We start from the raw sequence: 17,602 nt of genomic DNA, 5'->3' as shown, positions 1-17,602 counted from the left end.
TGGAGCACGAGCAGAACACATTCCGCGTTATGTAAAGCAAATCTGCATCTTTTTCGTCTTGACAACCGTGTCGCGCAGGTGAAGCTTGGGTTGCGGAGTTGCACCGGGAGTGTCTTTGCCGCGGGCGGGCACAGGCCAGGGACCTCGATCCGTACTCAACAATGTCCAAGTTGACACATGCACCTCGACCGTCGCAGCTGCCTTACGCGCAGCACCAACTACATATGCGCTTAGCAACTCCTTGAGCCTCCTCTATATCATAATCGCCATGATATCGCAACGAAAGTCACCATCATGGCTCCTTGTCGTCGCGTTGTTCTCGTCCTTCGCAGCAGCGTTGAGCGGCCAGGAGCCCATGAAGAGCGCTGAAGAGGCACGAGGATACAACCCGGGGGAAATGATACCAGTCAGTTGTTTGAACAGGACCATGTAAGTTACAGCACCTCCACGAAAAGACGCGAGTGCAATTGCTAACCCCAGCCAGAGAAACCGGTGAACATGTACGCCCACTCCCTTCACACCCCAAGCCACCCGCGCAAACACTTCAAACCAACTAACACACCCCCTCCCAGATCACCGACGCCGCCGGCCACCTCCAATACATACCCTTCCCCACCTGCAACGAAACGGGCCAACCCCTCCACCTAAACTTCGGCGTAGAAAAAGACGTAAACTGCACCATAGACTTTGTAACGGACGAATTCTTCCACCTGCTCGAATTCTACATCCACAACGACGCGCCCCTTTCCTGCCGCATCCCGTCCAAACCCCTCCCACCCAGCGTCCTAGAAACCGAATACCGGGTCAGCGATGAAAGCACACAGGAGGGCGCACTGGGGACGCAGAGTACAATGTACACGCCCCTTATCATTGCGCTGGCGGGGACACTGCAGTTGAGCCATTTGCATGTGGGGAATTACTTGAATCTGCTCGTTCATGCTAGTCCTAAGAGTGTGGCACCCGGGACGGTGGATGCGGCGACTGCGTATTCCGTGTCGAGTCATACGCGCAATACCAAGATCACGATTGGGGATCCGTTGAGTCTGGCGTTCAGTGTGCGGTGGTATCCCAGTACGACGCTGCCTCCGGGTTGGAGTGGATATGGAGGACATATTTATACTAGTACGTTGGTGTACTGTTTCTTGAGTGCCGTGGCGAGTGCGGCTGTCTGCGTTGTTTACTTCCGTGGTGTGGAATTACCGAGACGACTGAAGAGGTATGCTACGGATCGGATGAATGGTGGAGGTGGAAGAGGATTTGGAAACGGAGGTAGTGGATACGGGCTTCCTGTCGCTAACGGACGAGGAGGCGGCATGGGCAGTGGCTATGGGTTGGGAGGATATGGCTACGGAGGCGGAGGCAAGCGAGTCGACTGAGCTTGACATGTGGCACGTGTATATATAGGCGTGACAATATACTTCAATGTGTCCATTCGTATTCCATGATCTCAGTATCATCTACAGATACTTGAGATGCTTGCTATATAATTTATCCTCCAGTCATCAAGTCGTTCAGCCATTACAGCCTGGTCACACATCATCCGCTTACAAAGTAGACTTCTTCTTGAAGGCGTTGATGAGACCACTTGTGCTAGCATCGTGAGAAGAAGACTCCTTGGACTCGTCAAGCTCAGACAGGATCTTCTTGGCCAACGACTTGCCGAGCTCGACACCCCACTGGTCAAAGCTGTTGATGTTCCAGATGGCGCCCTCGGTGAAGGTGAGGTGCTCGTAGTAGACAATCAAAGCACCAAGAGTGGCAGGTGTGATCTTGTCGGCCAAGATGGATGTGGTGGGTCGGTTACCCAGGAAGGTCTTGTGAGCGACGAGGTCCTCGGGCGCACCCTCAGCCTTGACCTCATCGGGAGTCTTGCCGACCATAAGGGCCTCAGCTTGGGCAAAGAAGTTGGATGCAAGCATCTTCTGGTGCTTGTTGCCCTCAACGGGGTTGTGGCTCTGGGCGGCAAGGATGAAGTCGGTGGGGATGAGCTTGGTGCCCTGGTGAAGGAGCTGGTAGAAGGAGTGCTGGGCGTTGGTAGCCGGCTCACCGAACAGAATGGGACCGGTAGTGTACTTGACGTAGTCACCGCTGCGGGTTATGGCCTTGCCGTTCGACTCCATAGACAATTGCTGGAGGTAAGCAGGGAACCTGTGCATGTACTGGTCGAACCTGAAAAGAGTTAGACTAAGCCTTTTCGCAGGATAGCAACTTTGAAACTTACGGAGAGACAAGGTGGGTCTGGGCACCGAAGAAGTCGGAGTACCAGACACTCAGAAGACCACCGATGACGGGAATGTTCTGCTCGAGAGGAGTCTCCTTAAAGTGCTTGTCCATGGCATGGGCACCAGCAAGGAGCTGGTGGAAGTTGTCGAAGCCAATGTAGAGAGCAACACTCAGACCAATAGCACTCCAGACACTGTAACGTCCACCAACCCAGTCAGAGAAGCCGAACATGTTCTTCTTGTCAATACCGAACTTGGTAACCTCCTCCTCGTTGGTGGAGAGGGCGACGAAGTGCTTAGCAATGTCCTCCTGCTTTGCGCTCTTCAAGAACCATGACTTTGCGGTGTTGGCGTTTGTGACAGTCTCGGCGGTGGTGAAGGTCTTCGAGGCGATGAGGAAGAGAGAGGTCTCTGGGTTGGAGTCCTTGAGGGCCTCTGCGATGTGGGTACCGTCGATGTTGGAGACGAAGTGGATCTTGAGATCGCGCTGGGAGTAAGCCTTGAGAGCTTCTGAGACCATGACGGGGCCACTAAAAAGAGTTAGCACGTTTTTAAAGCGTATCCAAGTTGCGTGGAATTGCATACAGGTCAGAACCACCAATACCGATGTTGATGATGGTGTCGATCTTCTTGCCAGTGTATCCCTTCCACTCGCCACTGCGGACTTGCTCGCTGAACTCCTTCATGTGGTCGAGAACAGAGTTGACGTCCTCAACGACGCTCTGGCCATCGACCTTCATCTCCTGGTTGGAGGTGTTGCGAAGGGCGACATGGTAGACGGCGCGGTTCTCAGTGAAGTTGATCTTCTCGCCAGCGAACATGTCATCGCGAAGCTTCTCGAGGCCAGCCTCTTTTGCGAGCTCGATGAGAAGCTTCAGTGTCTCCTCGGTGACGAAGTTCTTGGAAAAGTCGAACAGGATCTCGGAGTTCTCGGCATCGTTCTTGAAGGTACGGCTGAACTTCTCGAATCGCTACGATGTTTCAGCAAATGTACTGGGATAGCTTCTTCTGGACTTACCTGAGGATCCTTCTTGAAGTACTCTTTCAGGACGATGTCCTTGCCAAGCTTCTGGTGGTGGTCCTGGAGCGCCGACCAGGCGTTGAGGTCAGAGGCCTGTGCGAAGCCGGGCATGTTGTGTTACGGGATTAGGTATTGGGGTATAAAGGTTTGAACTTGGACAATTGGAGAGGGGTAGGGTCAATTGCAAGTGCGAGATGATGGAGAAGGTGTGAGTAAGGTGAAGGTTGTTGTTTTGGCCGATGTCATTAGAAATGTCGCGGCCGAGACCTGGCCCCGCTTGCGTCAGAGCTTCGTTGAGGGAAGGAGGGGCACCACTTTTCCCACGCGCTTGCTGTCACGACATCCCGTTGGTCCCACCCCGACAGCCCTACAGCATTTGCAAGCACCACAAAGCCGATCACTAAGATTCGTGCATGTCAAACTCAAAGGGGATATCGTCTTGATTTGCTTGCCTGAATTTAGGCTTCTCTCACACAAATGCTGCCTCAAGCGCCATGCCATTGCACCTGAACCCAAAAAAGCATCAAAGAGCGCTGAGATCCCACCAATCACCACGGCTTCTATCTGTGGATCCAAAGCCGGTGGGTGTTGTGCCTGGTGTCGGCTCCATCGCCGTGACAAGCCACACGCATACTCAACGGAGATTTCCCGAATCCTAATTTGTTACGCCCAGGAATGCACTATCTTTCTGTCACACCCTCGAATGATGGATCTTTCACCGAGCCACCAGCGTCGCCAAGGCCAGCAACAGGGCGGTTGTATGACCATCCCGCGAATTGCTGCTGCATGGTCTGCGAAAGCATGGGACCATCGACATATGAATCTGTTGGAGCCTCGGAAGTGAACTCGCGGTCGAAGTTGGCAGTGTCCTTTGCGTCAACCTGAGGGCATGTTAGATTTGGATCCTCGAACGATGATGACATTACGTACCACATTAGGCTTGAAGCTGGGCTCATACTTCCTCTCAAGAAGCTTTCGCCAGTCGATGCTGTGGAAGAAGTAGTGCGCCTTGATCTCAGCTGCGCCCTTAGCACCCAGTCGCTTCTCAGCGTTGCGGTCCAGCAGGCGGGTCAAGAGATCGCGTGCGGCCGGTGGCACGATCTCAGGACCAGGGAAGTGTAGAGGCTCGGTGAGAATCTTGCGGTACATGTCGTTGGTGTTCTCATCATAGAACGGAGGCAGTCCGGTCAACATCTCGTATAGGAGAACACCCAGTGTCCACCAATCGACAGACTTGGTGTAGCCAGCGCCAGTAAGGAGTTCCGGAGCGAGGTATTCTGGTGTTCCACAGAACGCTGGGAGGTGTTAGTAGGCTGACCCAAATACATTCGGACTCGACTTACTGTTTGTCCGGTCCTCATCCTTCATGTCCAGCTTGCACAGACCGAAATCGCACAGGGCAATGTGGCCAGTGTAATCGAGAAGAATGTTCTCGGGCTTCAAATCACGGTAAATGACGTTGAAACCGTGCAAGCACTCCAGAGCGCACAGCAGTTCAGCGGCATAGAACCGAGCTCGGTTGATGTCGAACCGTTGTTCCTTCTGCAGATGGTGGAAGAGCTCTCCACCGTTGACAAAGGCCAAAACAAGATACAGCTTCTCTGGCGACTGGAAAGAGAACTTCAACGGAACGATGAAGGGGTTGTTGATTTGAGCCAAAACAGACCGTTCGGCCAGAGTATGCGCGACTTCGGATCGGGAAATGATGTGTGCCTTGCGAATGGTCTTGAGGGCGTAGATTCGGTGCGTGTCTTTCTTCCTGCGCGGTGTGAGTAGTTGTAAATGTGACAGAAAGTAGAAGCACATACTGCACCTGCATGACCTTTCCGAAACTGCCCTTGCCGACTACTTTGAGGAGTTCAAAGTCGTCAATTGCGAGACGGTCTTGCCTGTTCTCGACAAAGTTGACGCCGACCTTCATCTGGCCGCTACCGAACTGCACTGGTATCCAGTCGGCACCGGCCTGGCCAGCGCCACCCTCTCCATTTCCGGCCTTGCTGTCCTGCCGCGACTCCTCGAATCGGGGGTGGACCTTGAGTGTTCCAATGAAGATGTCTTCGTTGCGACCAGCGTTGGGCGAGGCGGAGGGGTTTCGGATGTAAAGCGAGACGGTGAGGTCGGTGACACGGGACACATCGAACTTGTACTGGGTGTTGCTGCCCGCCCAGAGTGGGTTCTCGGGGGTACCGGAAACTGCGTTGATGAAGACCTGCTGCTTGTCGAAATCGACGAGGGCATAAGGCAGGTGTTTTGAGGAGTAGCGACCGTGGATCGTGGGCGCGGCATTGATGCTGCCAGCAGCAGACTGCGGCCGGTGCGAGGACGAGCCGGGGCGCATTGAGCCAGCGACGGAGAGGCCGCCGCCCTGGGACATGGAGCCCTGGTGGTGGCTGCCGCCGCTGAACTGCTGCTCGGCGCCGGCGGGCAGGGAGAACTTCTGGCCCTCATGGAGCGTGACTATGAGGATACCGGGGCGCAGGGGCTGTGCCGGCGCGGAGGCGTTGGCTTCTGAGGCGGCTGTTGGGGTCGGTCAGCAGGCGGTGAGTGCGGGCAGAGGGTCCCAAGTACCAATGCCATTGTCCTTGGAGTTGCCGAGCGTCGTCGCGCTGGCGGCGGAACTCGAGGCTTTGGGCGTCGGCTGGTCATCGACTATGGTCGACGTCGACGACGAGCGACTGAATGTGTTGGCGAGGGGCGCCAGATGCGTCTCCTTGAGCTCTGCAGCACGTGTTAGGGGGCGTCTGTGGTAGTAAGAGAGCGGGATACGCACTCTTGGTGAGCTTCCAAGACATGGTTGCGGCAGCGCAGCGGGTGGGCAGATGCAGGAAGAACAGACGGACAGCTGGGAGTGGAGACAGGCGGGAAGGCGACGAGGGGCACACCAAGGGCGGAGAGGGCGCGCAGGAGGCAGAGGAGGATGTCTACAGAGCAGAAGCAGCGGCAGGAGGCAGGTATAGGGCGCGGCTGGTGGCGATGCTGCTAACGTCCGAGTGCCCCAGGCCTTCGTCAATGCTGCGATGCTCAGGATAGGGTCCTCGTTTGAAGTTGGGTCATTGGGTCTGAAACTAGCCTTCATTTCGGAGGCACCACGCACTGACACGCCAATCCTCCCTCATTCCTTTGCGTGTTTCGCGTGTTGCAGGACGGGCGAGTGAGTCTTGCTTTCTATTTTAATCTGCCTGGCTGCTGCGGCGCCATCGCGATTCTCTGCGACATCTGGCCTGTCAGTCCTGCCTCGGCTGCAGCTGCCGTGGCCGCGAACGTTGACCCTCTCCCGCCCGCGTACGTCAACACCGCGACCTTGGAGCCCAACACGACTCCCTCGACGCGCTATTCACTCCCAGGCGCCCGTCCCCGTCCAGCATTGCGACCTGCGGCATTATCCTGCATTTCATTAGGCCATTAGTCAGCGCCCCCGCCGACCCCGACACGCGCCCCTGCCGTGCACAGCCACAGATACCGTCACTGCGTCACCCCGTCACCCCCAATCACCAAACCCGCCTTCACCTGCGCGCGCAATAGCGGGGCACCATGGGTGTCATCAAGAAGAAGACAGGCACGCGGGGCACGGAGGGCGGGACCAAGTATGTTTGCGATGTTTGTTCGTCCGATATCACGTCGACCGTCCGCATACGCTGCGCGGAAGATGTCTGCAACGAGTACGACCTCTGCGTGCCCTGCTTCTCCGACGGCAAGGCTTCGCGAGACCACCAGCCTGCCAAGCACAAATTCAAAGTTATAGAACAACATTCGATACCTATATACACCGAAGACTGGGGAGCGGACGAGGAACTGGCCCTGCTGGAAGGCGCTGAAACATACGGTCTGGGATCATGGGCAGACATTGCGGACCACATAGGCGGCTACCGCGAGAAGGACGAGGTCCGTGACCACTACATCAACACATACCTAGACAGCCCAAGCTTCCCTCTGCCTGAGCACTGCAGTAAGGATGACACCGAGCTCAGCACCCGCATACCACGTCATGAGTTCCAGGCGAGGAAGAAGCGGAGGATAGAGAAGAAGAAGGAGGAAGCTGCAGGCCGCGAGCCCGATGCCCCAAAGCAGAAGCCCACGGCGAGTGTTCCCGCTTGCCACGAGGTCCAAGGATACATGCCCGGTCGTCTAGAATTCGAAACAGAATACTTCAACGAAGCAGAAGAGGCTGTTCAGCACATGCAGTTCGACCCCGGCGATGGCTTGAACCCAAGGACGGGCGAGCTCGAACCGGAGATGGACCTCAAGATGACTATCATGGAGATCTACAACCACCGTCTGGATGCCCGAGTCGAGCGCAAGAAAATAATATTTGAGCATCAGCTGCTAGAGTACCGCAAGAACCAGTTGGCCGACAAGAAGCGGACGAAGGAAGAGAAAGACCTGATGAACAAGGCCAAGCCCTTTGCCAGGATGATGCAGCACGCCGACTTTGAGCAGTTCTGCAAGGACCTTGAATACGAGCACAATCTTAGACAGGCCATCTCGCAACTCCAAGAGTGGAGGAATATGCAAATCACCAGCCTCAAGGCCGGCGAGAAATACGAACAGGAGAAGCAGCAACGGCAAACCAGGCCGCCTCCCATTGGGCAGTTCGATCGTCTTGCGTCCAGTAGGATGACCAAGCCGCAACCGCCTTTTGAACAGCCCTCTGCAGCCACAGCATTGCTTGCACAGGAGCTACCTTTGCACGTCAAGCAGAACAGCGGTCTCACAACGCCACCTCCTGATCGCGCACAGAATGGCGTCAATGGTGCAAACGGCGTCCTGACACCTCAGCACTCCAAGACAAAGTTCGTGCCTAAGTCGCTACCGAACACTGTACCCTTGAAGTTTGGCAAGGAGTCGAAGGCGGATCTTCAGCTGCTCAATCCCGAGGAGGTGGAGATATGCAGCACACTACGCATCATGCCCAAGCCCTATCTAGCGCTCAAGGAAACCATCATTCGCGCGGCTCTAAACAACGGCGGCGCGCTTAAGAAGAAGACCGCCCGTGAGATTTGTAAGATTGACACGAACAAGTCGTCGCAACTGTTTGAATACTTTGTACACAGCGGATGGATAGCGAGGGCGTAAAGGCACCTGAGCCATGGCGTTGGCGTTTGGTAGGGAAACATTACTCATTGCGACGGCGTTCGGGCAGATATACCCTCATGGTAGGCGTTGTCGTATGTATAGATAGGCTCACTGCTCTCTGTTGAATCCCATATATCAGCCTTGCTCCTGAAATCAAACGATGTTGCGCATACTCCTTACTGCGGTGGTCCGTCCATAGCGCTACCACAGCGACGGCTGCACATAAACAATAGCTCACCTCCGCACTTCCCCACTCAACCCGACCACGATACGCTGCACGCAACATGCACTTTACTTTTTGATAATCCAGGCCAGCGGGCCAAGGAAGCTTTTGACGGGTAGCGATAATTCGTGCAGCAAGCCTGACATCATTCGCTCGCTAGCGGTGCCTGGCCAGCCTTGAATCCCAGAGGCAGCCGCCTCCGTATCCACCTCCCTGCATGGCAACCTCGCGCTACTCCCACGAAATGCCCGGGCTATTTACTCCCTCGCCCTCGAATGCGCGCGCAAAGTCACAGAGGACCTATTTCGATGCGACATACGCGCCTGAGACCTCTAGCCACCAGGTGACCGATCCAGATGTCCACGCGACCCGCAAGCGCTCCCGGTATGGCTCCACGGCGCATGAGCCCGCGACAGGCCCTTGGGGTGGACATGCCCTGAACAACGACCGCTTTGGCGACAACAAAAGTCCACCTCCGCTTGCGAACGACCGCTACCAGCTCGCAGGGGGCATGGATGGCACGAATAACTACACAAGACGAGACGGCGACTACGACGACTACTTCAACCTCCAGAAGTCGCGCGGCAACTGGTCAGTTCCGCCTACACCACAGGTTGGCATCGCGACACAGGTCGCAGTCGGCGAAATGCATACAACACCCAGCGAGAGCAAACCTTGGTCGTTAATGGGCTTAGTCGGAGGCGTAGCCGGCAAACTCTTCCAGTTCTGTACTGTGCCATTCAGGGGCTTCCAGGCAGGAGGAGGAGCGAGGTACAATATCGACGCGCAGGAGAAGGTTGCGGAGAAACTTGGTCTTCAGGACGACCCCTTTGAAGCAGGTCCAGTACAACGGTTACCTGCTGAATACCCAAGCGACAACTATGGAGTTGAGTCAATCGAGTCCATCACTCCCGAGCGACCTAGGATGGCCAAGCGACTTCGGACGGCAGATAACTGGGTGGTAGTTGGAACAAATCTGGAGACAGACTCGAGACCCTCAACACCGCGATTGTCCGAACGAAGATTGCCCGACCGATCGCCCTCACTCATCCCACGGCCTGTATCACGAGCGAACACAGGAACACCATCCCACAAGCGGCCCTCCCTGATCCCAGTATCCCGACGTTCGACAATGGACAGGCGATCCTTCTACGGCAGTCCACAAGCCACCCCTGGCTCACACGAACGCCCGCGCTCCTATCATCGACAAAGTTTCGGCTCACCTGCCATGCTTGAGGACAATGCAAGCAAAGTCGCCAGCCCTCTGCCGCAGGAAAGCCAGCGTCTGATTGACAAAGTGCGAAGGGAGGAGATGGAGGAAGACGAGCGGATGCGCAGGATGAGCATGCAGATGAGTGCTATGCTCAGAGAAGCGAACGAGGCTCTAGGCTCCAACTTTAAGGTGGAAGAGTACGACGACGATAATATTGGCGACAGCCGGGGGCACGAGCAGCAGCCGGCCTGGTTTTCATGAACATATACTGTCACTGCAATTTCAGCGTGCGATTCGGCGCTTCGTCGTCATTTGTCTTGTCTCTATAACGGCCTCTTGGAATATTCGGCGTTCACAGATAGAATAGGCGTATACCTGATCACCATTTGTTGGTATCTGCGGCGGCTCCATATGAGTCCTGTTTTTCGACATCCACTGGTCAACACAATATGACGGCTTTTAGAATAATACTTCCACGTTTGGTTCGTGTAAATAAATCAACACCATTCTGCAGTCAACTTACATGCGCCACTTGGATCCTGCGCTCATGCGCTCATGCGCCAGAAGATGACAGGATCGACGAATCATGGCCACACCGAGCAACCCCGGCACGCGCGTGCAACGATTTGACTTGATCGGTTTCCGACAGCTACTAGAGAAGTCTTAACACGAAGTGGCCCCGTCTTGGACAGTTAACATGTATTTTAGCGATAGCCCTTACCTACTGTATGTGCAGTGAGAACAGCGATCGTTCCTTCCTTGGTAGAGTGGTGCCTGAATCTTGTGGGTACCTGGGGCGAAACCACGTTAACGCCAGGGTCTCTGTGGCTTCCCTCGTACAATAGTCAACTTCGTGCCGCCCCCGCCCGCAATGCTTCCTGCATCTTGGTCACACAGTGCCGCCGAGCTAGTCCCTATACCCAATGATAGGTGGGGTGAAGAGTTGGAGATGGGGCGAAGCGCTTGGGTTTGGGACGTACCCTGTCGGGGCCAGGGATCTGCTGGCGTCTTTTTCACACAACATGGAGGAGCGTATAACATAGGTATCAGAAGACAAGATACTGAGATGCACTGATCGTAACAGTCTCTGAAACTACAAGAGATATATTCAGAACACAGGTTGCTGCTCATCGCAGTAGTCCTATCTACTGGCATCGCCGGCGGACCATTCGACCCTGGTTATTATGGGTGCAGCTCGCTAGTACGCGCTGCAGGGCCGTTACAGCGCAGGACGCCTTATTTACGCCCTGCCATGCGGCTTGGTACTTTGACGCAAAGAAGCCATATAGTATGGGGACACTGCAAACGTAGACGGTGCTCATCATCGCTATTTCTTCCAGCATGGATCCCACAGGGCCACCACCATCAAGCCCGCTACTCCAACAGCGCAAAGCGCCGGCAACCAATACAGTCGAGGATTCCGACCAGAGCCAGTCGGAGAAAAGAAGTACTGCCAGTTCCCGAGGATGCTTCGCGGGTTTTGTGGGTGCTCTACTGGTGATCCCACGTGGTATTGCTCGAGGCTGGACGGCGTTCACTAATGCTATACTGCGAATATGGCGAAAGGGTTGGACAGCGGAGACATGCAGTTGCATATTTGCCTTACTGTCACTGATCGGACTCATCGTTACTCTTATGACGCATCAAAATCGACCTCTACCGGATTGGCCGCAGATCGTTAGCATCAACTCCATCGTTTCTCTTTTCTCAATGATGATCAGAGCGGGAGTTTCCATGGTACTTGCGGAAGGTACGTCTTGATGCTTCTATATGTTCGCAGAACGTTTTGGAACGGCCGCTAACAGACACAGGAATCAGTCAATCGAAATGGCAATGGTTCCGTAAAGCACGCAAGCTAGAAGATATGGCAAGATTCGATTCCGCAAGTCGTGGTGCATGGGGCTCTGTCCTGTTCATCTTCGGTCTTCGTATCAAGAAGCCATACTTTATCGCTGCCATGGGTGCCTTCGTTACAGTAATGTCGGCATTCACCGGATTCGCCGCTCAGCAACTCATTGTCTTCAACGACTGTCTCCGTCCTGATGAAAGTGCCGCAGTCGGAATACTCAGATCCAATGCTTTCAACAAAAGTGGGGAAAGGAAATCTCCAACAACAGCGGACGAGTACCTTCCTTTGACGGTGGCTATGGATGTCGGAATCTTGCAACCGCTCGAGGACACAACTACACTTCTTTCTTACGGATGCAAGACCGGCAATTGCACGTTCCTGAATGCGAATGGTGCGGCCTTCTCAACTCTGGGTGTGGGCTACTGGTGTCAGAATGCCACTTCCCAAGTGGTAGAAACGAAGCTCGACTATGACAGTGAGCTCGATGATTATCTCCCATCCGCCTACTTAAATGGAGAGACAACCGGATCCGAGACTCCTCCCGAGACGATTGCCAACTCCAACAGCACCAACACGACAGTTCCGCTCGGATACGACTTCGGACTCACCCTGAAGAATGGTACCAAGGCGAGGAACATTGGACTCTCTCTGAGCCTTTCCGACAACGTTTTTGATCCCATCGTAAAGTTCCCACTCGCAGGCTGGCCGGGAAAGCTCGTGACCGACGTCTCGGACCCAAAGTACAACGGTACCATAGCTACGATCGGCATGATATACATCCCGTATGATTCGATAGAGTATCAGGCAATGACCTGCGGCATATACCCTACCGTCAACACCATCAAAGCAACCTACCACAACGGCGTCCTCAAAGAAGAGATAGTGAAAAGCGTAAGAATCGGCGAGGACTTAGCCTTTGGTGGCACCACTGCCTTCCGTCTAGCTACCAAGCAAACCATTCGCAACGGCACAGAAACCACGTGCGACGTGAAGACTTCAGAAACACCTGGCTACCTAGCTGTGGCCAGAGGCAACATCGACGCTGCTCCCATCAACACAACTAGCCTGGACTCAGAAGGCCCAGGTGCAGAGCTTGTGTGGTACCCCGAAGACTGCGTCTGGTCCCTGTTCACTGGGTCCATGACGGGTATACAGACTCATCTCCAAGCTGTCTATGGCCAGCAATTTCTCATGGATATCATGTCTGCTCGCTATGGCAACGCCTATATGCGTGTCTTGTGGGATAGCGGACAGTTGCCTGATGCGCCGCTAGAGCATGTCAGCAGCATCATGACAAATTTGACTAATGCGATGAACACCGTTCTTCGTACCCACGGTATGGAAGAACATAGCAAACCCGCTGAAGGGACAATGTGGTACACGACAACCTGTATTGAGATTAACTGGGCCTGGATTGCGTTTCCGGCTGTGATGATCGCTTTGTCGGCTATCTTCCTGCTACTAGTGCACATTGAGAGTAGGGGCGTGGAGAGTGGAAGGCTGTGGAAGAGTTCAATCCTGGCAATGTTGTTTTGTGAGATGGACGAGGTCGTTACGGAACAAGCTCAGCCAATGGGCAGACAGCGACTGGAAGAGGTGGCTGCAAGTAGTAGTGTGAGTTTGGGTAAAGAAAACGGCAGTTTGAGGCTGGTTGCTAGACAAGCTTGATAGCATTCAGTCGATCTATCCTAGAATTTAGATTTCATACAGTCTACTTCAGCTGCCTTCGCCAGTACGCGATTTCAGATCTTCGATCAACACGCTCATCAGTTTGAACATTTCGCCTGCGAGCTTCTTCCCCGTCTCTCTCCATTCTTCCTCGCATAGGCGCGCAAATCGGTCTGGATGCCATCGTAAACGCTCTTGCCTCAACCATTCGTAGCTATACAGGCCGCTTGCCCGGAGTAGCTTTTCGACATCATGCTGGCAGGCGTGTATACTCTCTGGCTCAGACTTGAGTATCGTACACGCCGTGAGGTTGCAAGTTGTGACTGTAGAGGGCAAATAGGGAAACATCGAAAGCAGCTTGGGTGATGCGGATGGCATGCGCTGTAACGGTGGTCGAGCAACGTCTGAACTGCTTGACTGGGAGCGGACTTGTAGTTTCCGTGGGGCTTTTGGCTTTGCGCCTCCGGCTGCTGCTGAGGCGGCCGCGAACATTACTGCCGCCTCTGTAGACCATTTTTCGTAGAGGACTTGCGTCGCGGCGTCCGGTTTCGCTTCCGTGGAGTTGGTTGTACCATTCGGCATTTGCCCACCAGATTGGGATGTGCTGGGTTTCGTCTTCTTCTTTGCCCGAGCAAAGAAATTGAGTGCAAAGGTCTCCAATGCTTCTTCGTTGATATCGTCGATAGAGCCGGCCCATGTCCCGTCGTTTCGGATGGCGATGAATTGATCAACACTTGTAGGATCGAGAGTAATGAAAGCGAGATCGGTCCAAACAAAGCCTTTTTCCGCTTTCCATTCCTCTACCGTCTCTTTGTAAATCTCCCAGGCATTCGCATCTCCCAAACGGTACACGACGTCGCCGTACTCGCTCATGGCGAAGAACGCGCCTTCAGGACCCCAGGTCACAATGCGCGGCGGCCCGCATCGCCATCCCGAAGGTGTCAACCAAGACTGCAATGCATCTTCCAGGGGTATCGGAAGATTTGCCCAACGAATGAGCTCAGGATGCCAGATGATGAAGGAATCGTCTGGTCCCAGGAAGGCACGCAAGTGTGGAGAGTGCCATGTCTTTGTTAAGATGCTTTGAAGCCTTGCGGGTATAGCAGGGCCCCAACGTAGACTGTCCTTTCCTGACGAGTCTTTGGAACTGAGAATCCAGGAGTCGGGCGCTGGCCCAAGAGCTGCCCAATGAACCTCGGATACTGTCCTGCCGAGAAGGAAATCTTGGAGGCTGGCAGGGAGATTGCGACTTTGTTTTGTCAGTTATTGCGCGTAGGGAAGATAATGGGTAGCCTACTAGTTGAGACCCGCAAAGCTCTTGGATATGAAGCTGTCGTCAAGCCCGAACGAGAAGAACGAGGTGTTGGTACCGCTCATGCCTAGCTGCGCGTGATTGGGCTGGGGTGAAAGCCACTTATGACGTCACGTATCGGGGGGCTGGAGAATCGCGCTCAACTGATGTCAGCGACGCGCTCGAACTTTTGAGTCGACTTATAATATACACGCGAACGCGTAATTTACAGCCGCGGGATAATTGCCAGCCACTGTGACGTCTTCCCAAACTTTCGCGCGCACTGCCAGACAACGGTTTCAGATCGTTGCTATCCGGTTTGCACCCTTGAAGCGATCGAGCCTTGGCAAGGCGAGTGTTGTCAACACTATCAGTCGTGCGATTGTCTGCTCTTCACAACATTGCGGCTTTATAGCGACACTCTGGTTTCTGCGTCCCACACCGCTTCCACCGATCTAGACCGAGCGGTTCCCTTTTAGCGAGTCCGAGATTTCGGCGGCACATGTGCGATTCCACGTTCACGTTTGGCCAACGCGGCAGCCACTTCTTCCAATGTCCGTCGAGACGAGAAATGTATGCTTGCACGCAATAATCTGATCATATTATGCTGACAATGATGTAGCGCACGTCTACCGAGAAAGTTGGCGAGATTTCTCACCTCTTCGCAATTGAAGAAGATTCATCATGTGACCCTAGGTTTTGAGGATGCGTTTCTCCTTACCTGGCGTGATACCGATGGAACAGATCGCGTCGAAAGCTCAGGACTCCCGGCCGAGTTAGCTGAGTTTGTGCATACTCGAAATCGCAATATCTCCAATATCCGGTGTACGCTAGGACCGTACAACTCATCTTTCTTCGTCCACGACAATACTTCCTATCTTTGGAAAAACCTTCCAGGACCTCTACTCGTTGCCCTGCAGAACAATATCCAGGATGGGAGTTGGACTGATAGACCCCGCCTCGTAGCACTAGGCGCCGGAGATAACTTTCTACTGGTAACCGAGAAGAACGCGACTGTTTGGGATCTGCGACACTACAAGTCTGCTGTTACATTCCTCCAGAAGAACGCCATAACAGACATCCAGAACTTCGTCTTACATTCCTACCGGTATCAAAGCTTCCTCGCCCAGACTCGGAGCGGCAGACTTGTTTCCGAAAATATACCACCACATCAGGTTGTGGGCGTCCAAGCCATGATGGGACCAATCTTGCAAGACACAATGAACATGCAACGAAGAATTCTCGCACGCGTAGAGAGCGAAAAGAGAGCGACGACCTTACCAAGGAAACTCGGCGCCCTGCAGCAACGTGCGCAAATCCGGAGAGAATGGAGTCACCACAGTCAGGAGTTTACTGCCCAAGCCAAGGGCGTGAAGTTGAGCTTTAGTCTAAACGTGAGCTTGGGCGGCCTGGCGAGAATGTTGGGATGAGAATTTGATCAAGACGTTCGCGTCACCTTTATTCAAGAGCTGAGGAATGCAAAAGAGATGCGACATTGGTGTTACGGGAACAGCATTGTTTGCTCTCTCAGCGACAAAACGGCAGTACTATCCTTCACTTGCCGCTGGGCAACTACGGTTTTCGCAACACTATGGCCAGTTTATCACGAGGCATACGCTGAGTGCAGCCTCTTCGGTTTATTCGCCACAGCCGGAGGTTCATTCAATCGCATGACCTGAGACCGAAGGAAATTTCACTGGCATACAGTGCGAAGATTCCCAAGAGAAGGTACCAGACGCCATGAAGGCACACGTACGTTCACTGAAGTTGTGGCTGCCCTTCTGAGCGACCTCAAGTATTTTCGATCGCTTATGATCAACTGGCTCCCTCAACCCATAGAGCGCGAATTCACGATGTCCGACTTCCATCACTCACCCTACCTCATCGATCAGCCAGACGTGTCCACAGCCGACTCGGGTCCGTTTCCTTTTCTTCGTCTACCAGGAGAAGTACGGAATAAAGTGTATGATTTTGCCATCGAAGATAAGCATGACATATTCGAAAATATGTTCCGTACACATATGGTGCACATACCAAGTCTTCCGCCTGGCGAGCAAAGCGACATAGCCCGCGGATCTTCCATTGGTCTGACCACAACATGCCAGCAACTGCGTACGGAGTTTCGGCCACTGTTTTATAAGGCCTGGGATGCCTCCATCGACTTCTCCAATCTTCTTCGCTTTCTCGACACATTCGCACCAAACATCACTGTCTTTCCACCACTAGCTCACGTTACGGTGTGTCTGAAGGAAGAAGACTGGGATATACAGGGATGGAATTTGCTGCCCTTACTACACGCCATAAAGCGTATCCCGAAAACTACTTGGACTTTCGAACATGCTTCGCATCATCTATCAGCCGTGAGCTGTATATGCGATTTTCTTGATTACCTCCGAATTCTTCACAAACTTGGGTTTCTGGATAAACTTCGGCTCGATTCATATGAGGCACTTTACTTTGTTCGTTCGGCCGAGGACCGACACGTAGATATGATGCCCGTGGATTGGCCAGCGTTATACGATGGCGAGTGGAAGATCGTGCTCCAGAATGAAGCAGGCATTTTGACTATTAGTGAGAAGGAGCAGGTCGCTGGACATTGCAAAGTCCTTTCGGGCTTATTGTTGTGCGATCTGGAAATTGGAAAAGCCAGACAAGGGCTAAATGTAGTTAATGTACAGGTGTGCGCGACGATAGGAACAGCCAGCTCCACATACGTACTGGAAGCTGGAGGAGGAGCTCTGGTCGAAGTCGTTCAAGAGGTTTCTACACAAGAGACTCCAGTGTGGACAAGCGGTTAAGGGTGCGGTGTTGCACGTCATTAAGTCATCTCCCTTTGTCTTGCGGTCGATTAAGAATATTCTTTGGGGATAAGTAATATATAATAAATGAAAGCTTACAATAGCCTACGGAAGTAGTGGTAGATGTTCAATAGCGAAACGTTTTGTTTGATCTTTCTTCGCTATACGGCGGTGTGTATAAATTAATGGGGTAACGGTAGTGCCGCTGCTGTACGCGCCCATAGCTGCCTTCTCTGCTATTCCG

The 17,602-nt window shown here is 53.7% G+C and overlaps 7 protein-coding genes across 7 annotated transcripts; 4 read left to right on the top strand and 3 right to left on the bottom strand.

Annotated features, from left to right (window-relative positions):
- Positions 1-268: 268 nt before the first annotated feature.
- On the top strand, positions 269-1,376 carry J4E92_004354 (uncharacterized protein; the record flags this gene model as incomplete). The annotated part of the gene is made up of 3 exons (XM_051495744.1): positions 269-429; positions 485-500; positions 573-1,376. 3 exons carry the CDS (start codon positions 269-271, stop codon positions 1,374-1,376), a joined length of 981 nt encoding a protein of 326 aa, XP_051353584.1.
- Positions 1,377-1,544: 168 nt separating this feature from the next.
- J4E92_004353 (uncharacterized protein) lies at positions 1,545-3,354 on the bottom strand (the record flags this gene model as incomplete). Its single annotated transcript, XM_051495743.1, has 4 exons — positions 1,545-2,169; positions 2,222-2,752; positions 2,808-3,193; positions 3,241-3,354. The coding sequence occupies 4 exons, from the start codon at positions 3,352-3,354 to the stop codon at positions 1,545-1,547; spliced, it is 1,656 nt and encodes a 551-aa protein (XP_051353583.1).
- A 569-nt stretch (positions 3,355-3,923) lies between these two features.
- Positions 3,924-6,035, bottom strand: J4E92_004352 (uncharacterized protein; the record flags this gene model as incomplete). Its single annotated transcript, XM_051495742.1, has 6 exons — positions 3,924-4,124; positions 4,174-4,538; positions 4,587-5,002; positions 5,052-5,760; positions 5,812-5,961; positions 6,014-6,035. The coding sequence occupies 6 exons, from the start codon at positions 6,033-6,035 to the stop codon at positions 3,924-3,926; spliced, it is 1,863 nt and encodes a 620-aa protein (XP_051353582.1).
- A 739-nt stretch (positions 6,036-6,774) lies between these two features.
- On the top strand, positions 6,775-8,316 carry J4E92_004351 (uncharacterized protein; the record flags this gene model as incomplete). The annotated part of the gene is made up of 1 exon (XM_051495741.1): positions 6,775-8,316. The coding sequence occupies one exon, from the start codon at positions 6,775-6,777 to the stop codon at positions 8,314-8,316; it is 1,542 nt and encodes a 513-aa protein (XP_051353581.1).
- Positions 8,317-8,783: 467 nt separating this feature from the next.
- J4E92_004350 (uncharacterized protein) lies at positions 8,784-10,013 on the top strand (the record flags this gene model as incomplete). The annotated part of the gene is made up of 1 exon (XM_051495740.1): positions 8,784-10,013. One exon carries the CDS (start codon positions 8,784-8,786, stop codon positions 10,011-10,013), a length of 1,230 nt encoding a protein of 409 aa, XP_051353580.1.
- Positions 10,014-11,462: 1,449 nt separating this feature from the next.
- On the top strand, positions 11,463-13,269 carry J4E92_004349 (uncharacterized protein; the record flags this gene model as incomplete). The annotated part of the gene is made up of 2 exons (XM_051495739.1): positions 11,463-11,502; positions 11,564-13,269. 2 exons carry the CDS (start codon positions 11,463-11,465, stop codon positions 13,267-13,269), a joined length of 1,746 nt encoding a protein of 581 aa, XP_051353579.1.
- A 48-nt stretch (positions 13,270-13,317) lies between these two features.
- Positions 13,318-14,646, bottom strand: J4E92_004348 (uncharacterized protein; the record flags this gene model as incomplete). The annotated part of the gene is made up of 2 exons (XM_051495738.1): positions 13,318-14,518; positions 14,567-14,646. 2 exons carry the CDS (start codon positions 14,644-14,646, stop codon positions 13,318-13,320), a joined length of 1,281 nt encoding a protein of 426 aa, XP_051353578.1.
- Between the last annotated feature and the right edge of the window lie 2,956 nt (positions 14,647-17,602).

This window comes from Alternaria infectoria (genome assembly GCF_024043175.1).
Source record: "Alternaria infectoria strain BMP 0036 chromosome Unknown scaffold_6, whole genome shotgun sequence".
Taxonomy (NCBI): Eukaryota; Fungi; Ascomycota; class Dothideomycetes; order Pleosporales; family Pleosporaceae; genus Alternaria; species Alternaria infectoria.
This window is presented reverse-complemented; position numbering and strand designations above follow the sequence as displayed.